The 14328-nt window shown below is 52.9% G+C and overlaps 1 protein-coding gene and 1 long non-coding RNA gene across 3 annotated transcripts in view; one reads left to right on the top strand and one right to left on the bottom strand.

Moving 5' to 3' along the window:
- The first annotated feature begins 160 nt into the window (after positions 1–160).
- On the top strand, positions 161–8878 carry LOC115893869. The gene is made up of 2 exons (XR_004053893.1): positions 161–328; positions 8521–8878. It is a non-coding gene; the product is annotated as an uncharacterized LOC115893869 (long non-coding RNA).
- Positions 5491–14328, bottom strand: part of ZER1 (zyg-11 related cell cycle regulator) — a 43264-nt gene continuing 34426 nt past the window's right edge. For both annotated transcript variants that reach the window (XM_010360895.2, XM_010360894.2), the window contains exons 14-16: positions 10641–10738; positions 9110–9212; positions 5491–7090 (exon numbers count right to left, since the gene is read on the bottom strand). In XM_010360895.2, the coding sequence (XP_010359197.1) occupies positions 7033–7090; positions 9110–9212; positions 10641–10738 (259 nt within the window). In that variant the 3' untranslated portion in view covers positions 5491–7032. The remainder of the gene's footprint in view (positions 7091–9109; positions 9213–10640; positions 10739–14328) is intronic.

Raw genomic sequence — 14328 nt, forward strand, 5'->3', positions numbered from 1 at the left:
GAGGGCGGGGCCGGCGCGCGCGCAGCTGGTAACTCCCCTAACTTCAGCCCCACCCGCCAGGTAACTTTTGAAAGACCAGGCGAGCGCGCGCACCTCCCCCGCGGTCCCCTGTGCCCGCCCTCGCAGCCTCGCGCATGCGCGTAGCTCCCTGGGCGCTTAAAAGATCCAGCGGTTTGCTGTGAGTCCGAGAGGCAAAATTGTGCCCATTTCGAAGATGTGATGACTAAGGTCTCCAGAGGGCCAGGGCTCGCCCAAGATTGGTCTGTGGTGACAGCTTTACCTCCCTGCTATTTATTCTCAGATATTGCAAACGGAGAGAAAAGTGGAGGTATGTGGTGCAGATTCTGACTATGGGTGATCCAACTTAGGCGGGAGTCAGAAATCCCAGCACTGCCCCTTCCTACCTGTGTGACCCTGGGCGAGTTACTGAGCCCTTCTGAGCTGTTTTCTGTCTCTATAAGGGGGATGACAATAGCGTCTCCATCCTAAGGTGTTTGGGAGAATTAAATAATGGAAGCGCCTTGTCTAGCACGGGGCTGTCTTGCCTCTCCTGCTGTGAGCCACCACCTACAGGCGGACTTTCCCTGCCAGAGGCTTTAGGCTGTCCTCCTTCCCTGTGTCCCCAGGGCCTTCCCCACTCAGCCCTGCCTTTCCACAGCACCTCCCACTGATACCAGCATCCTCCTCCGCCTCCATCTGATTGGCCCCATCCCAGCTCCTCCAGGATACTCCTCTGACATCTGTTGTTCTTCTCAGCTCAACATCCTTTTTTTGATTGGGGAATCGACTTCCCATCCCATGTGACTGGAGGGACTGCCCCTCACCCCATAGGATGGCGAGCGGCAGGCTGTGGGCGTTCGACTCTGCAGAACCAATCACAGGCCTTCCGTGAGATTACTGTCTAGATGCTGAGAGGAAGGGGCATTCTTTTGGATCTCAAGCCTAAGGAATGGGATATAAGGCAACTGAGAGCCATCTTTACGCTGTGCGGAGAGGGCCTGCCCTGTCTGTGGCTGGAGAAAATGAGACCAACTTATAAAGACACATAGAGATGGATAAGCAGCACTAAAGGAGGGAGCAAGAGATTGTCTGAACAACATTGTCTGAGCCCTCCAGATTCAGCTGTCCCTGAAGCTGATACTAACTGCATCCCCTGGTTGCAAGTCAATTAATTCCCACCTTTTTTTTTTTTTTTTTTTTTTTTCAGACAGAGCCTCACTCTGTTGCCTAGGCTGGAGTGCAGTGGCACGATCTGGGCTCACTGCAAACTCCGCCTCCCAGGTTCAAGCGATTCTCCTGCCTCAGCCTCCCAAGTAGCTGGGACTACAGGCGACCGCCACCACATCTCGCTAATTTTTTGTATTTTTAGTAGAGACTGGGTTTCACCGAGTTAGCCAGGATGGTCTCGATCTCCTGACCTCGTGATCCACCCACCTCGGCCTCCCAAAGTGCTGGGATTACAGGCGTGAGCCACCGCACCCGGCCTGTTTTCTGCTTTCTTGAGATGGGTTCTCGCTATGTTGCCCAGGATGGCCTCAAACTCCTGAGCTGAGGCAATCTTCCCCCTCAGCCTCCAGAATAGTTGGGACTGCAGGCGTGCACGACCATGTCTGGCTTAAAGGGAGAATGAGGGAGTGGAGGGAAATGGTGAGGGCTTCAGTAGAGTAAGGGAAATGAAAAATTCCGAAGGGTTGGTCATGGTAAATGTGATTAGGCAGCTCTGTGTGCTCGCTGGCAATTATGAAAGTTAGGACTCTGTTCTCCCGCAGAGACTAGGAGACAGAGGCTCCAATCTTCCTGATATTACACTTCAATGGAATGGCCTTCAGGTCCTTGAAAAAACACTCCTGAATTGTGAGATACACACACATCTCAAATGGACAGGAAGGATCACAATTTTAAGTTCCCATCCCACCACACCTTTTTTTTTTTTTTTTTTTTTTTTTTTGAGATGGAGTTTTGCTCTTGTTGCCCAGGCTGGAGTGCAACGGCGCAATCTCAGCTCACTGCAACATCTGCCTCCCAGGTTCAAGCGATTTTCCTGCCTCAGCCTCCCAAGTAGCTGGGATTACAGGCATGTGCCACCACGCCCGGCTAATTTTGTATTTTTAGTAGAGACAGGGATTCTCCATATTGATCAGGCTGGTCTCGAACTCCCGACCTCAGGTGATCCACCCGCCTTGGCCCCCTAGAGTGCTAGGATTGCAGGTGTGAGCCACTGCCTTTTTTTTTTTTTTTTTGAGACAGAGTTTCATATTGTCTGCCTGGTGTGATCTCGGCTCACTGCAAACTCCGCCTCCTGTGTTCAAGTGATTCTCTTGCCTTAGCTTCTCAAGTAGCTGGGATTACAGGCATGCGCCACCATGCCCGGCTAATTTTTTTTAAATTCTTAGTAGAGACAGGATTTCACCATGTTGGCCAGGGTACCCTTGAACTCCTTGTGATCCGCCGGCCTCGGCCTCCTAAAGTGCTGAGATTACAGGCGTGAGCCACTGCACCCGGCCAGAGGTCACATTTCTTAGGGAGACTCAGTAAAATGACTTTATGATTTAGACATCAGTCTGCTTTTGGAGAGGTAGGTCATGTTTGAAGGTGCTGAGTGGCAAAATATAGTTTCTTTTTTTTTCTCTCCAACTTTCATTTTAAGCTCAGGGGTACATGTGTAGGATGTGCAGCCTTGTTACATAGGTAAACATGTACCACGGTGGTTTGCTGCACAGCTCATCCCGTCACCTAGGTGTTTTGTTTTGTTTTTGAAATGGAGTCTTGCTCTGTCACCTGGGCTAGAGTGCAATGGCACGATCTCAGCTCACTGCAAACTCTGCCTCCTGGGTTCAAGCAATTCTCCTGCCTCAGCCTCCTGAGTAGCTGGGATTACAGGTGCGTGCCACCATACCCAGCTAATTTTTGTGTTTTTAGTAGAGACGGGGTTTCACCATTTTGGCCAGGCTAGTCTCAAACTCCTGACCTCAAGGGATCCACCCGCCCTGGCCTCCCAAAGTCCTGAGATTACAGGCGTGAGCGACTGCACCCAGCCTGGCCACAAGTTTCTAAAAGGAGAGCCCTCGATGTGCCAGGTTTTGTGCTGGGCTACAGCAGAGCCTTTTTTTTTTTTTTTTTTTTTTGAGGCGGAGTCTCGCTCTGTCGCCCGGACTGGAGTGCAGTGGCCAGATCTCAGCTCACTGCAAGCTCCGCCTCCCAGGTTTACGCCATTCTCCTGCCTCAGCCTCCCGAGTAGCTGGGACTACAGGCGCCCGCCACCTCGCCCAGCTAGTTTTTTTTTGTATTTTTAGTAGAGACGGGGTTTCACCGTGTTAGCCAGGATGGTCTCGATCTCCTGACCTCGTGATCCGCCCGTCTCGGCCTCCCAAAGTGCTGGGATTACAGGCTTGAGCCACCGCGCCCGGCAACAGCAGAGCCTTGATGTGGCTTGCTGTTCACAGTCCAATGGGGGAGACGAGATAAAGCAACTTCAGCCCCGTGAGATAAGTAGATGCTGTGATGGGATGAGCAGGAACTACAGTGTTCCTGACACAGGAAATGGCAGGTACCAGGCCACGGAGCTAGAGGAGGAGCACCTAGCACCTCTGAGGACCTTATTTTCCCTCCTTTACTGTAGCAACCTTGAGGAAATAAGTCATTTCAGGCCAGGTATGGTGGCATATGCCTGTAATCTCAACACTGTGGGAGGCTGAAGTGGGAAGACTGCTTGAGCCTGGGAGTTTGAGACCAGACTGGGCAACACAGTGAGACCCCATTTCTACAAAAAAACAAAAATTAGAAATGCATGGGGTGCACATTTGTTGTCCCAGCTACTTGGGAGGCTGAGGTGCAAGGATTGCTTGAGCCCAGGAGGTCGAGGCTGCAGTGAGCTGTGATGGTGCCATTGCACTCAGCCTGGGCAACAGTGAGACCTTGTCTCAAAAAAATAAAAAATAAAATCACTTCACCTCTCTGAGCCTCAGTGTCCTTGTCTGAAAATAGATTATTGCCAGGGTTCTGAGGAAGCGGAAGGTACATGAAGCACTTAGCCCGGGGCCTGGCACACAGAAGAAGGTTCAGCAGTGTTGGCTGCTGCTGGCAGGCACTGCCCTCATTCCCTCCGAGGCACCGACGACCCACCAGGGTTCTGAGAGAAAATACTCGAGGCTCTTCCTGCCCAGGTCCTGTGGGTGGCCAGTGGCAGGGCGCTCTCGGCCAGGGGAGAGAGAGAAAGGCCAGATCCAGGCCCTGCAGCAGGTGGAGAAGAGGGGACCTCGGCTTCACAGAGGCTGTGGGAGGAGTCAGTGCTCAGCTTCCAGAAACGCTTAATTGAGTCCTGATGCCCAGGCTTAAAGCCTCACATAGAGGGTGAAATCCACACACTCACAGTGGTCTATAAAGGGTGTGACCGTATCATTTCTTTTTTGTTTTTAGAGACAGAGTCTCGCTCTGTCGCCCGGGCTGGAGTGCGGTGGTGTCATCTGGGCTCACTGCAAGCTCCGCCTCCCAGGTTCATGCCATTCTCCTGCCTCAGCCTCTCGAGTAGCTGGGACTACAAGTGCCCGCCACCACGCCCGGCTAATTTTTTCGTATTTTTCAGTAGAGACGAGGTTTCACCGTGTGAGCCAGGATGGTCTCGATCTCCTGACCTCGTGATCCGCCCGCCTGGGCCTCCCAGAGTGCTGGGATTACAGGCGTGAGCCACTGTGCCCGGCTGACCATATAATTTCTTATTCCAACCAGGCAGCTCTTGAGGATGACAAGGCACTGTCGATAGAGCTGCGGGGACCACAGGTGTCAGCCAGGACGGCCCTGGGCCATGCTAGAGTCTGGGCACCTCACAATTTGGCCCCAGCGACTTCTTGGTCCCGTCCCATTCCACCCTTGTTCCTCACACTGCCAGAGCCACATGGGGCTGCTTCTCTGTCCACCCTGGCAGGACCCTCTGCTGAGAATGCACTTTTCCTCCACCCCTCGGGCCAGTCCTGGGCAGCCTCCGTCTTTTCTCTGGGTTTGGCTCCACTCCGCCTCTTGTGAGAAGCCTCCTAGACACATGGGGACACCATGCTGGCTCCTTCCCCTCTCCCTAAAGCACTGTGGCCCAGCAGACTCCAGGCTTCCCTGACCTGCCTGCCCACTCCCATCCACTGGCAGGAGGCACCTCCTCCGCTGCCTTCTCCCCGCTGGTGGCACAGAGTCCTAATCTTCTATTTGCCATCTGTCTCCCCCATCAGGCTGAGCCATCCTGGGCAGGCACCCTGTTGGTCTGGTTGCCAGCTGTGTCCTCAGTGGGCACAGGGATGTGAAGAGAACACATAGGAAACAGGTACTCCAGCTCAGTCCCCTGCCACCTGTCCCCAGCCTGCAGCCCTTTAACCTACCAAACACACCCCTCCCTACCACAGAACTACCCACACTGCAGTCCCCGTGCCGGGGGTGGCTCAAGTCCTGCTCCAGAGCCTGGAAGCCAGGCTAGCAATCCTCTCCACAAAAAAAGACGCTCTGTTCTCCATTTTGCACAAAAATGTATTTCTGTGACATCCCAAAGTACAGACATTTCCCCAGGCCCCAGGGGGTAAAGCAATGAGGTGTGAACTCTGCCAGGGTCTGGCCGGGGCCGCTGAGCGTGGGATGGAAGGGAGCGCTGCATGCAGCCCATCTGCCAAGCTGGGGGAACACAGGGCTGCCGCCCACTTCCCAGGACAGGGAGGGAGAGGCTCCAGGAGAAAAAGGCCAGGTGTCTCTCCCAAAGCTCCTCACCCATCCCGTCCTGCCTGGAGGCGGAAATGCTAGGAACACCTGAAAACAGGCCCGCAGAGGGAAGAGGGAAGAAAAAGCCATCACCCAAAGGCTGCCTCCAGGGTTAGCGCTGCTCCCCAGGCCCCTGTGATCCACAAGTGTCCGATGAGAAGCAAGGCAGCGTCCACCGAGGAAGGAGCGCAAGAGAGCCGTCGCCTCTCAGGCTTCCAAGGTAAAGCTGAGGGCAGGGTGGGACTGCCAGGGAGGCCCAAGCAGCCACTGCAGGGCAGTCCGAGTGCTGGTCTGGAGGCGGCTGTGTGGCCGCTGTGGGTCAAAGGCTGGCGTGGGACCTCTGCCTCTGAGAGGCGTGGGGTCCTCTGGGCAGCGGGGCAGGCTGGGATGAGGAGGCAGGCTCAGTTCTGCTGGTGGGAGCGTCTGGGCAGTTGAAGACTGTGGAGCAAGGAAGCAAGCCCCTGACCCCAGAAGATGCTGGCTTCCAGGGCAGGGGGCAGGTTCTGGATGTGTTTTGGCAGAAGGGGCAGTGGAATCTGCCCTTGAGTTCTGACCATCCCTGGGCTGGGGCTTTCCACAGCCTGGGACCTGGTGGGAGACTAGGAGGCAGCCTCCATAGCAGCGTGGCCTCAGGCAGGCCTGGCCGGACAGCAGCAGGGCCACTGGGCGCCCTGCTCCTGGAAGGTCTTCAGGGGCAGGGCTGCCTGGACCTTAGCCTAGGAACAGCTCACTTTCTTGCCCCAGATGGCCCACAGCTGGGAGCACCAAGGCTTTTGGGAGAGCCAGTGGGGTAAGTTCTAATCCCCAAACCCCATCAGCTGTGCCCGGCAGCCGAGATGGAGTTCTCAGGCATGGGCAGTGGGTCAGGATGCTGGATGCGCTGTCCAAGGCCTGCTCCTCTCATGAAAGGAAGCCAGACTGGGGTCTGAGTTTCCTGGACAAGGACTGGACACTCACAGCGTGATAGGCATTTAGTGTGGTTGGGGTAGGAGTGAGTGTGTCGGCGATGAAGGCTGAGTGGGTGTGAGAATGGCCAAGGAAGCTGCGAGGACTCAGGAGTGTTGCTTTCGTTTTTGTACAGAAATCATACACACAAAACTTCACACTCCCTAACAAAAAATATATATAATATATATATCTCACTAATGTTAAGGAAAAGCGTCGGTTGTGCCAAAGTCCCCCATGTCTCTTCACTCTGTGGGGGGGCTCCCTCGGAAGGGGCCTGCCCGCTGGGCTGCTTGAGCACGCTTCCTCTCCGCCTGTGGTCCAGAGCGGTGGTGGCCATGGGGGTGGAGGCCTCTATCTGGATGTGTCCATGTTTTCCTCTTTAAAGTTACTGCAGTGCTCAATCACCTTGCTGAAGACAATGAGGGAGACAGGATTGGAGGGTGGGCTTGGTTAGGGTAAGCCCAGTCCCTCCGAGGTCATCAGGCAGCTGGGTAAACACGTGTTCACAGTGATGGTGATGCTGACTGAATGATGTGGACGGAGGGGTTGGCAGAGTGCCTGGCATGTGCAGGGGACTCAGGGAATGGCACCTGTGGCCGGGAATGCCATCACCAGCCGTCCTCCACTTGCTTCCTCCCCACCACCCCCAGTCCCAGGGCATCTGTGGATAGGGGTCCCCAAATCAGCTCAGGCCTGACCTCCAGAACCCTTTGGAACTTTCTTTAGTGACCTCTTCCTTCTTCATTTTCCCTGCACACCAGACCCTTCTCTTTCCAGAAGTCCACCAGTGGTCCCCAAACTGACTGCACATCAGATTCGCCCAGAGGCCCGGATCCAGTGGCAGGTCCAGGGTGGGGTGAGGGCAGCTATGTTCGCACAAGGGCCCCCACTACCCGGTGGCAGCCGGGGCCCAGCACTCCAGCTCAGATTTCAAGTCTCACCCGCCCCAGCCTGACCCCTGCCACCCATTACTGTCAGTTGTCACCTTGGACCCTGGACAGCTTGCCCATTCCACATCAAGCCTGTGGGTTGGGGGCTTCACTGCAGCCTCTGTGTGTTAAAGGGGTGCCCCAATACCTTTTAGGAAGCAAATTCCCAGAGTGGGAGAGGGGCCAGTGGACAGGGGCCGAGGGCCTTCTCCTAAGCATTGTCCAGGGTCATTTACTCCTTGCTGTCAGATAGGCCAGTATCTCAGACTCCCATCACAGGCCTTGGACACGTTCAAAGTGACTGTGGTAGGTAACTGGTCAATCTTACCCAGTGCTTCTCAAATTTCCCGGGAATCCCTGTTAACCAAGAAAATTCCAGGGCCACCTCCCACCTCCCAGATGCACTGGAAAAGAAAACCTAGGGGTGGGCCCTGTCCGTTTATTTTTAAATTTTATTTTTTTGAGACAGAGTCTCGCTCTGTTGACCAGGCTGAAGTGCAGTGGCACCATCTCGGCTCACTGCAACCTCCGCCTCCTGGGTTCAAGTGATTCTCCTGCCTCAGCCTCCCAAGTGGCTAGGATTACAGGTGCGCACTACTACACCCAGCTAATTTCGTATTTTTAGTAGAGATGGGGTTTTACCATGTTAGCCAGGTCTCGAACTCCTGACCTCAAGTGATCCACCCACCTCAGCCTCCCAGAGTGCTAGGATTACAGGTGTGAGCCTGTGCCTGGCCAGCAGTGCCTTTGGTCAGATATAATAGAACCAGGTGACACTTCCCTGCCCTGGCCCAGGAAGTGGCTGTCTGAGGAGCCTCTGAGTTCCAGACCCCTCCTCCATGTGACCTTTGGCTCTATACAGAGCCATGAAAAAGTGTGCTGGGGTCAGCTTGACCATTGTCCCTTCTAGAATGAATCCTGGAGAAAACACGGTCGTTCCTGACGATTTCAACATGTCGCATCCCTGAGAGTCTCTCCTGTCCTGATCGACTTGAGAACTGGAGGGAGTGGCATTTTAGACACTGCAGTGAAAGCCACGCAGCCACAGAAGGCCGGGACTCTACCATGTTTGTGGCCTTCACATTGAGCAAGCTCACTTGCACTCCTCCGCCTCGTCTCATCTCTAGAATGTATTTTACCATATCATGTCCTTTCTTTAGTGGGAGCGTCTGTGGTCAAACATAATGAGAAGTTCTGACCTGACTTGCTAATACCCAGTGATAAAAGGATGGAGTTTGTTGGGAATAAAAGAAAACTAAGCTTACAAACGAGGGCCCTGATGCTCCGTTCAGATCTTGGTCATCTAGTTTCCAGCCATACTGTGGTCAGGATGACATTTGGAGAGGCCCCAGCTGGACATCAATACGCTGTCAACCTCTATACTCAACCCCAAGCTGCCCCTGGGAATTTCAGTCATTCCTAACCTCCAGAGGGCGCCCGCTATGCCCTTACTCCCCCAGATCAAGGTTCCAGGCAGAAACACACTGCTAGTCTCTTACCGGGCCATTTCCTTGGTCTCCTGCCGTGCGGTCGCCATCTTAATTATGTCCCTCAGAAGGGGCAACCCCCCTTCTTTGATCAGCAGAGGGCAGTACTTGTCCGCTGTGGGATAGGAGCAGACAGCAGAGGATCAGGATGGGTCTTCTTATCAGCCCGAGGCCCAGAAACCCACCCTGTCTGTGAGGACTATCCTGGTGTTGGGGGTGTGAAGCCACAGGCCTTGGTGGGGGCAAGACATGTGTGCCCAGCCCCATGGGTGGGAGTTCTGCATCCATGTAGGGGAAGCAAGAGGTGACTCCTTGGTTTGAAGTTGCTGTATTTATTTCCAGAGCTCATTCTCTTTTTTAAAAAAAAAAATTTTTATATATATAAAATCTTAAAATATATATATATTATATATATACTTTTGGAGACAGAGTCTCACTCTGTCACCCAGGCTGGAGTACAGTGGTGTGATCTGAGTTCATTGTAACCTCTGCCTCCTGGGTTCAAATGATTCTCCTGTCTCAGCCTCCCTAGTAACTGGGATTATAGGCACATGCCACCAAGCCCAGCTAATTTTTATATTTTTAGTAGAGGTAGGGTTTCACTATGTTGGCCAGGGTGGTCTCAAACTCTTGGCCTCAAATGATCCACTCACCTCGGCCTCCCAATGTGCTAGGATTACAGGCGTGAGCCACTGCACCCATACTAATTTTTTTTTTTTTTTTTTTTTTTAAGTAGAGACAGGGTCGCACCATGTTGCGTATGTTGGTCTCAACCTCTTGGGCTCAAGCAATCCTCCACCTCAGCCTCCCAAAGGGCTGGGATTACAGGCGTGAGCCACTATGCCTGGCTTCCAGCGCTCATTCTATGGAAAATGTCACCCAAACCAGTGAGACCAGTGGCTCCTAAAGATGGTGATCCTTTGAGAAGTTTCTATAAAAATATAGATTTCTAAGCCCTGCCACTCAATATTCTTTTTCAATAAATCCAAGGACCAAGATTTATCTGTATTTTCACCAGGTGATTCTGCTGACCCACCAGGTTGGAACCAGCTGGTGGTATGGTTGTTGTTTTTCATGCAGAAAGCATGGAGACTTCTATTTTATTTCTGGAGATGGGGGTCTCGCTATGTTGCCCAGGCTGGAGTGCAATGGTTATTCACAGGCATGATCATAGCTCAGTACAGCTGGAAACTCCAGACCTCAGGCAATTCTCCTGTCTCAACCTCCTGAATAGCTGTGTGCACCACTGAGCCCAGCAGGCATGGAGATTTTGGACTGTTCCTGCACATGGAAACGGGAAGCATTAAGAAAGCTGTCTGGGAACTCTGCACAGGTATTTCGCCTGCTAGGCCTGCTTCTGGTGAGGAGGCAGGAGTGGGCCGTTAAGCTGGGTGTCTCACAAATGCTGGAAAGTAGAGGGTTCTGCTCTGAGGCACAAAAGCGGCAGCAGCAATTAATGCTCCTCCCTGGGCTACAAACTCCCTGAGGGCACATCTGCTTTCAGCTGGATGAGTGTCTGAACCCAGGACCAGTCAGCACTCACGGTAGACAGACACGAGGTTATACAGGGCCCAGGTTGCCCAGTGCTGGCTGACAGGAGAGATTCCCTGGGGAAGGAGGCGGAGAATTGGTTCAAATGACCTGCAGGAAAAGAAATCAAGGTCACTGTGGATACTGGGGGTGAGGAGTGTGTCTTTTCTTGTCTGAGGTTTCCTCCCACTGGGGAATCCTAGTGACCAACCATGACAGGCTGGCAGGATGCCAGGGAGAAGGGACAGCTGGCCCTGCATCCCACTGGCAGGCTGCACAAGGAGGCTCCCTTGGAGAGAGGATAAAGGCACAAGCACATGAGGGAGGCAGAAGGGACCCAGATTAGGAGGAGCAGAAAGCTGGAGACCTCAGCAAGGAGCAGAGACCCAGCCTGGGGGAGAAGGGGAGAGGCACCCTGGGAACAGAAGCACATGTGACTGTTTTTTTTTTTTTTGAGACGGAGTTTTGCTCTGTCGCCCAGGCTAGAATGCAGTGGAGCGATCTCCACTCATTGCAACCTCTGCCTCCTGGATTCAAGCAATTCTCCTGCCTCAGCCTCCTGAGTAGCTGGGACTACAGTCATGTGCCACCACACCCAGCTAATTTTTTTTTTTCTTTTGAGACAGAGTCTTGCTCTGTTGCCCAGGCTGGAATGCAGTGGAGCGATCTCAGCTCACTGCAAGCTCCACCTCCTGGGTTCACATCATTCTCCTGCCTCAGCCTCCAGAGTAGCTGGGACTACAGGCACCTGCCACCACACTCGGCTAATTTTTTCGTATTTTTAGTAGAGACGGGGTTTCACCGTGTTAGTCAGGATGGTCTCGATCTCCTGACCTCGTGATCCGCCCGCCTCAGCCTCCCAAAGTGCTGGGATTACAGGCATGTACCACCGTGCCTGGGCTAATTTTTGTATTTTTAGTAGAGACAGAGTTTCAGTATGTTGGCCAGATTGGTCTCAAACTCTTGACCTCAACTGATCCACCTGCCTCAGCTTCCGAAAGTGCTGGGATTATAGGCATGAACCATCGCGCATGCCACCATGCCCAGCTAATTTTGGGTTAGAGCATCATTTTGCTGTTGGCCAGGCTGGTCTTGAACCCCTGATCACCTGTCTCAGCCTCCCAAAGTGCTAGGATTACAGGCCACTGTGAGCCACTGCACCCAGACTGATTTTTTTTTTTTAGCCACTGTGCCCGAACTTTTTTTTTTTTTGAGAAAGGGTCTCGCTCTGCTGCCTAGGCTGGAGTGCAGTGGCATGATCAGAGCTCACTGCAGCCTTGACCTTCCAGGCCATGCAAGTGCTCCTCCCACCTCAGCCGCCTGAGGAGCTGGGACTACAGGTGTGAGCCACCATGACTGAATAATAAAAAACAAAATTTTTTTGGCCGGGCGCAGTGGCTTACGCCTGTAATCCTACCACTTTGGGAGGCTGAGGCGGGTGGATTGCCTGAGCTCAGGAGTTTGAGACCAGCGTGGGCAACACAGTGAAACCCCGTCTCTACTAAAGTACAAAAAATAAGTTGGGCATGGCAGCGTGCACCTATAATCCCAGCTACTTGGGAGGCAGGAGAATCGCTCGAACCCGGGAGGTGGGGGTTGCAGTGAGCCAAGATCGCACCATTGCACTCCAGTCTGGGTGACAGTGTGAGACTCTGTCTCAAAAAAATAAATTTTTTTGTAGAGGTGAGGGCTCAGGCTGGTTTCAAACTCCTGAGCTCAAGTGATCCTCCTGCCTCGGCCTCCCAAAGTGGCTGGGATTCTAGCCATGAGCCATTGCATCCGGCCTATGACTGCTCTTCTGACAAGGGCCTTCTGTGGGCCAGCATGGAGTCATGGTCCAAAAGCCTGAAACACGTGTGTGCAGAACTCCTGGGCCAGCGATTCTGCTTCCTTTCTCCCCAAGAACTATAGTACTTCGCGCGTTGGCAAAGCTGTCGATGTCAGCCTGTTCCTCCCAGTATGGGTTTTCAACTGAAATGTTCATCTGTACAGGATGGTACAAAGAGAGTGACTCCGTCCTAAAATGATGAGGGAGATCCTTGGCTGGTGATTGGCCATTCAGTCACAAAACAGTAGGCATTGATGCCAGCTTGACTTAAAGGAATGAAATCTGTGCATAGAAACACTGCTGGAAGAAGAGATACCAAAATGTCAACAGGGGTTCCCTTTCAGGGAGTGAGATTATGAACAATTCCTGTGTTCTTCTTCTTCTTTTTTTTTTTTTTGAGATGGAGTATCACTCTATTGTTGCCCAGGCTGGAGTGCAGTGGTGAGTTCTTGGCTCACTGCAACCTCTGCCTTCTGGGTTCAAGTGATTCTCATGCCTCAGCCTCCCAAGTAGCTGGGATTACAGGGGCCCGCCAACATGCCTGGCTAATTTTTGTATTTTTAGCAGAGATGGGGTTTCACTGTGTTGGTCAGGCTGGTTTCGAACTCCTGACCTCAGGTGATCCGCCTGCCTTGGCCTCCCAAAGTGCTGGGATTAAAGGCGTGAGTCTCTGTGCCTGGTCCTGTTTTGTTTTCTTGTTTTTTATTTTATTTATTTATTTTGTTGTTGTTGCTTTTTAAAGAAATGGGAGTCTCATTCTGTCTCCCAGGCTGGAGTGCAGTAGCGTAATGTTGGCTCACTACAGCCTCGACCACCTGGGCTCAAGTGATTCTCCTGCCTCAGCCTCCCCAGTAGGTGGGACTACGGGCGTGCACCATCATGCCCAGCTGATTTTTTTTTTTTTTTTTTTGAGACAGTCTTGGTCTGTCGCCCAGGCTGGAGTACAGTGGCAACATCTCGGTTCACTGCAACCTCCACCTCTCAGGTTCAAGCGATTCTCCTGCCTCAGCCTCCTGAGTAGCTGGGATTATGGGTATGCACCACCACGCCAGGTTTTCGTATTTTTAGTAGAGATGGAGTTTCACCATGTTGGGCAGGCTGGTCTCGAACTCCTGACCTCATGATGTGCCCACCTCAGCCTCCTAAAGTTCTGTGATTACAGGCGTGAGCCACTGCACCCGGCCTGAATTTTAAAAATTTTTTAGTTCACTACAAGCTCCGCCTCCCGGGTTCACACCATTCTCCTGCCTCAGCCTTCCGAGTAGCTGGGACTACAGGCACCCGTCACCATGCCCGGCTAATTTTTGTATTTTTAGTAGAGACGGGGTTTCGCTGTGTTAGCCAGGATGGTCTCAATCTCCTAACCTCATGATCCGCCCGCCTTGGCCTCCCAAAGTGCTGGGATTACAGGCGTGAGCTACCGCGCCCAGCCTAAATTTTTAGTAAAGAGGAAGTCTCACAATGTTGCCCAAGGTGGTCTTGAAATCTTGGGCTCAGCCGGGCGCGGTGGCTCACACCTATAATCCCAGCACTCTGGGAGGCCAAGGCAGGCAGATCACGAGGTCAGGAGATTGAGACCAACCTGGCTAACACGGTGAAACCCCGTCTCTACTAAAAATACAAAAAAATTAGCTGGGCGTGGTGGTGGGCACCTGTAGTTCCAGCTACTTGGGAGGCTGAGGCAGGAGAATGGTGTGAACCCGGGAGGCGGAGCTTGCAGTGAGTTGGACTGCACCACTGCACTCTAGCCTGGGTGACAGAGCAAGACTCCATCTCAAAAAAAAAAAAAAAAGAAAGAAAGAAATCTCGGGCTCAAATGATACTCCTGTCTCGACTTCCCAAAGTGCTGGGATTATAGGCAAGAGCTATTGTG

Source organism: Rhinopithecus roxellana, chromosome 16 (genome assembly GCF_007565055.1).
Source record: "Rhinopithecus roxellana isolate Shanxi Qingling chromosome 16, ASM756505v1, whole genome shotgun sequence".
Lineage (NCBI taxonomy): Eukaryota > Metazoa > Chordata > Mammalia > Primates > Cercopithecidae > Rhinopithecus > Rhinopithecus roxellana.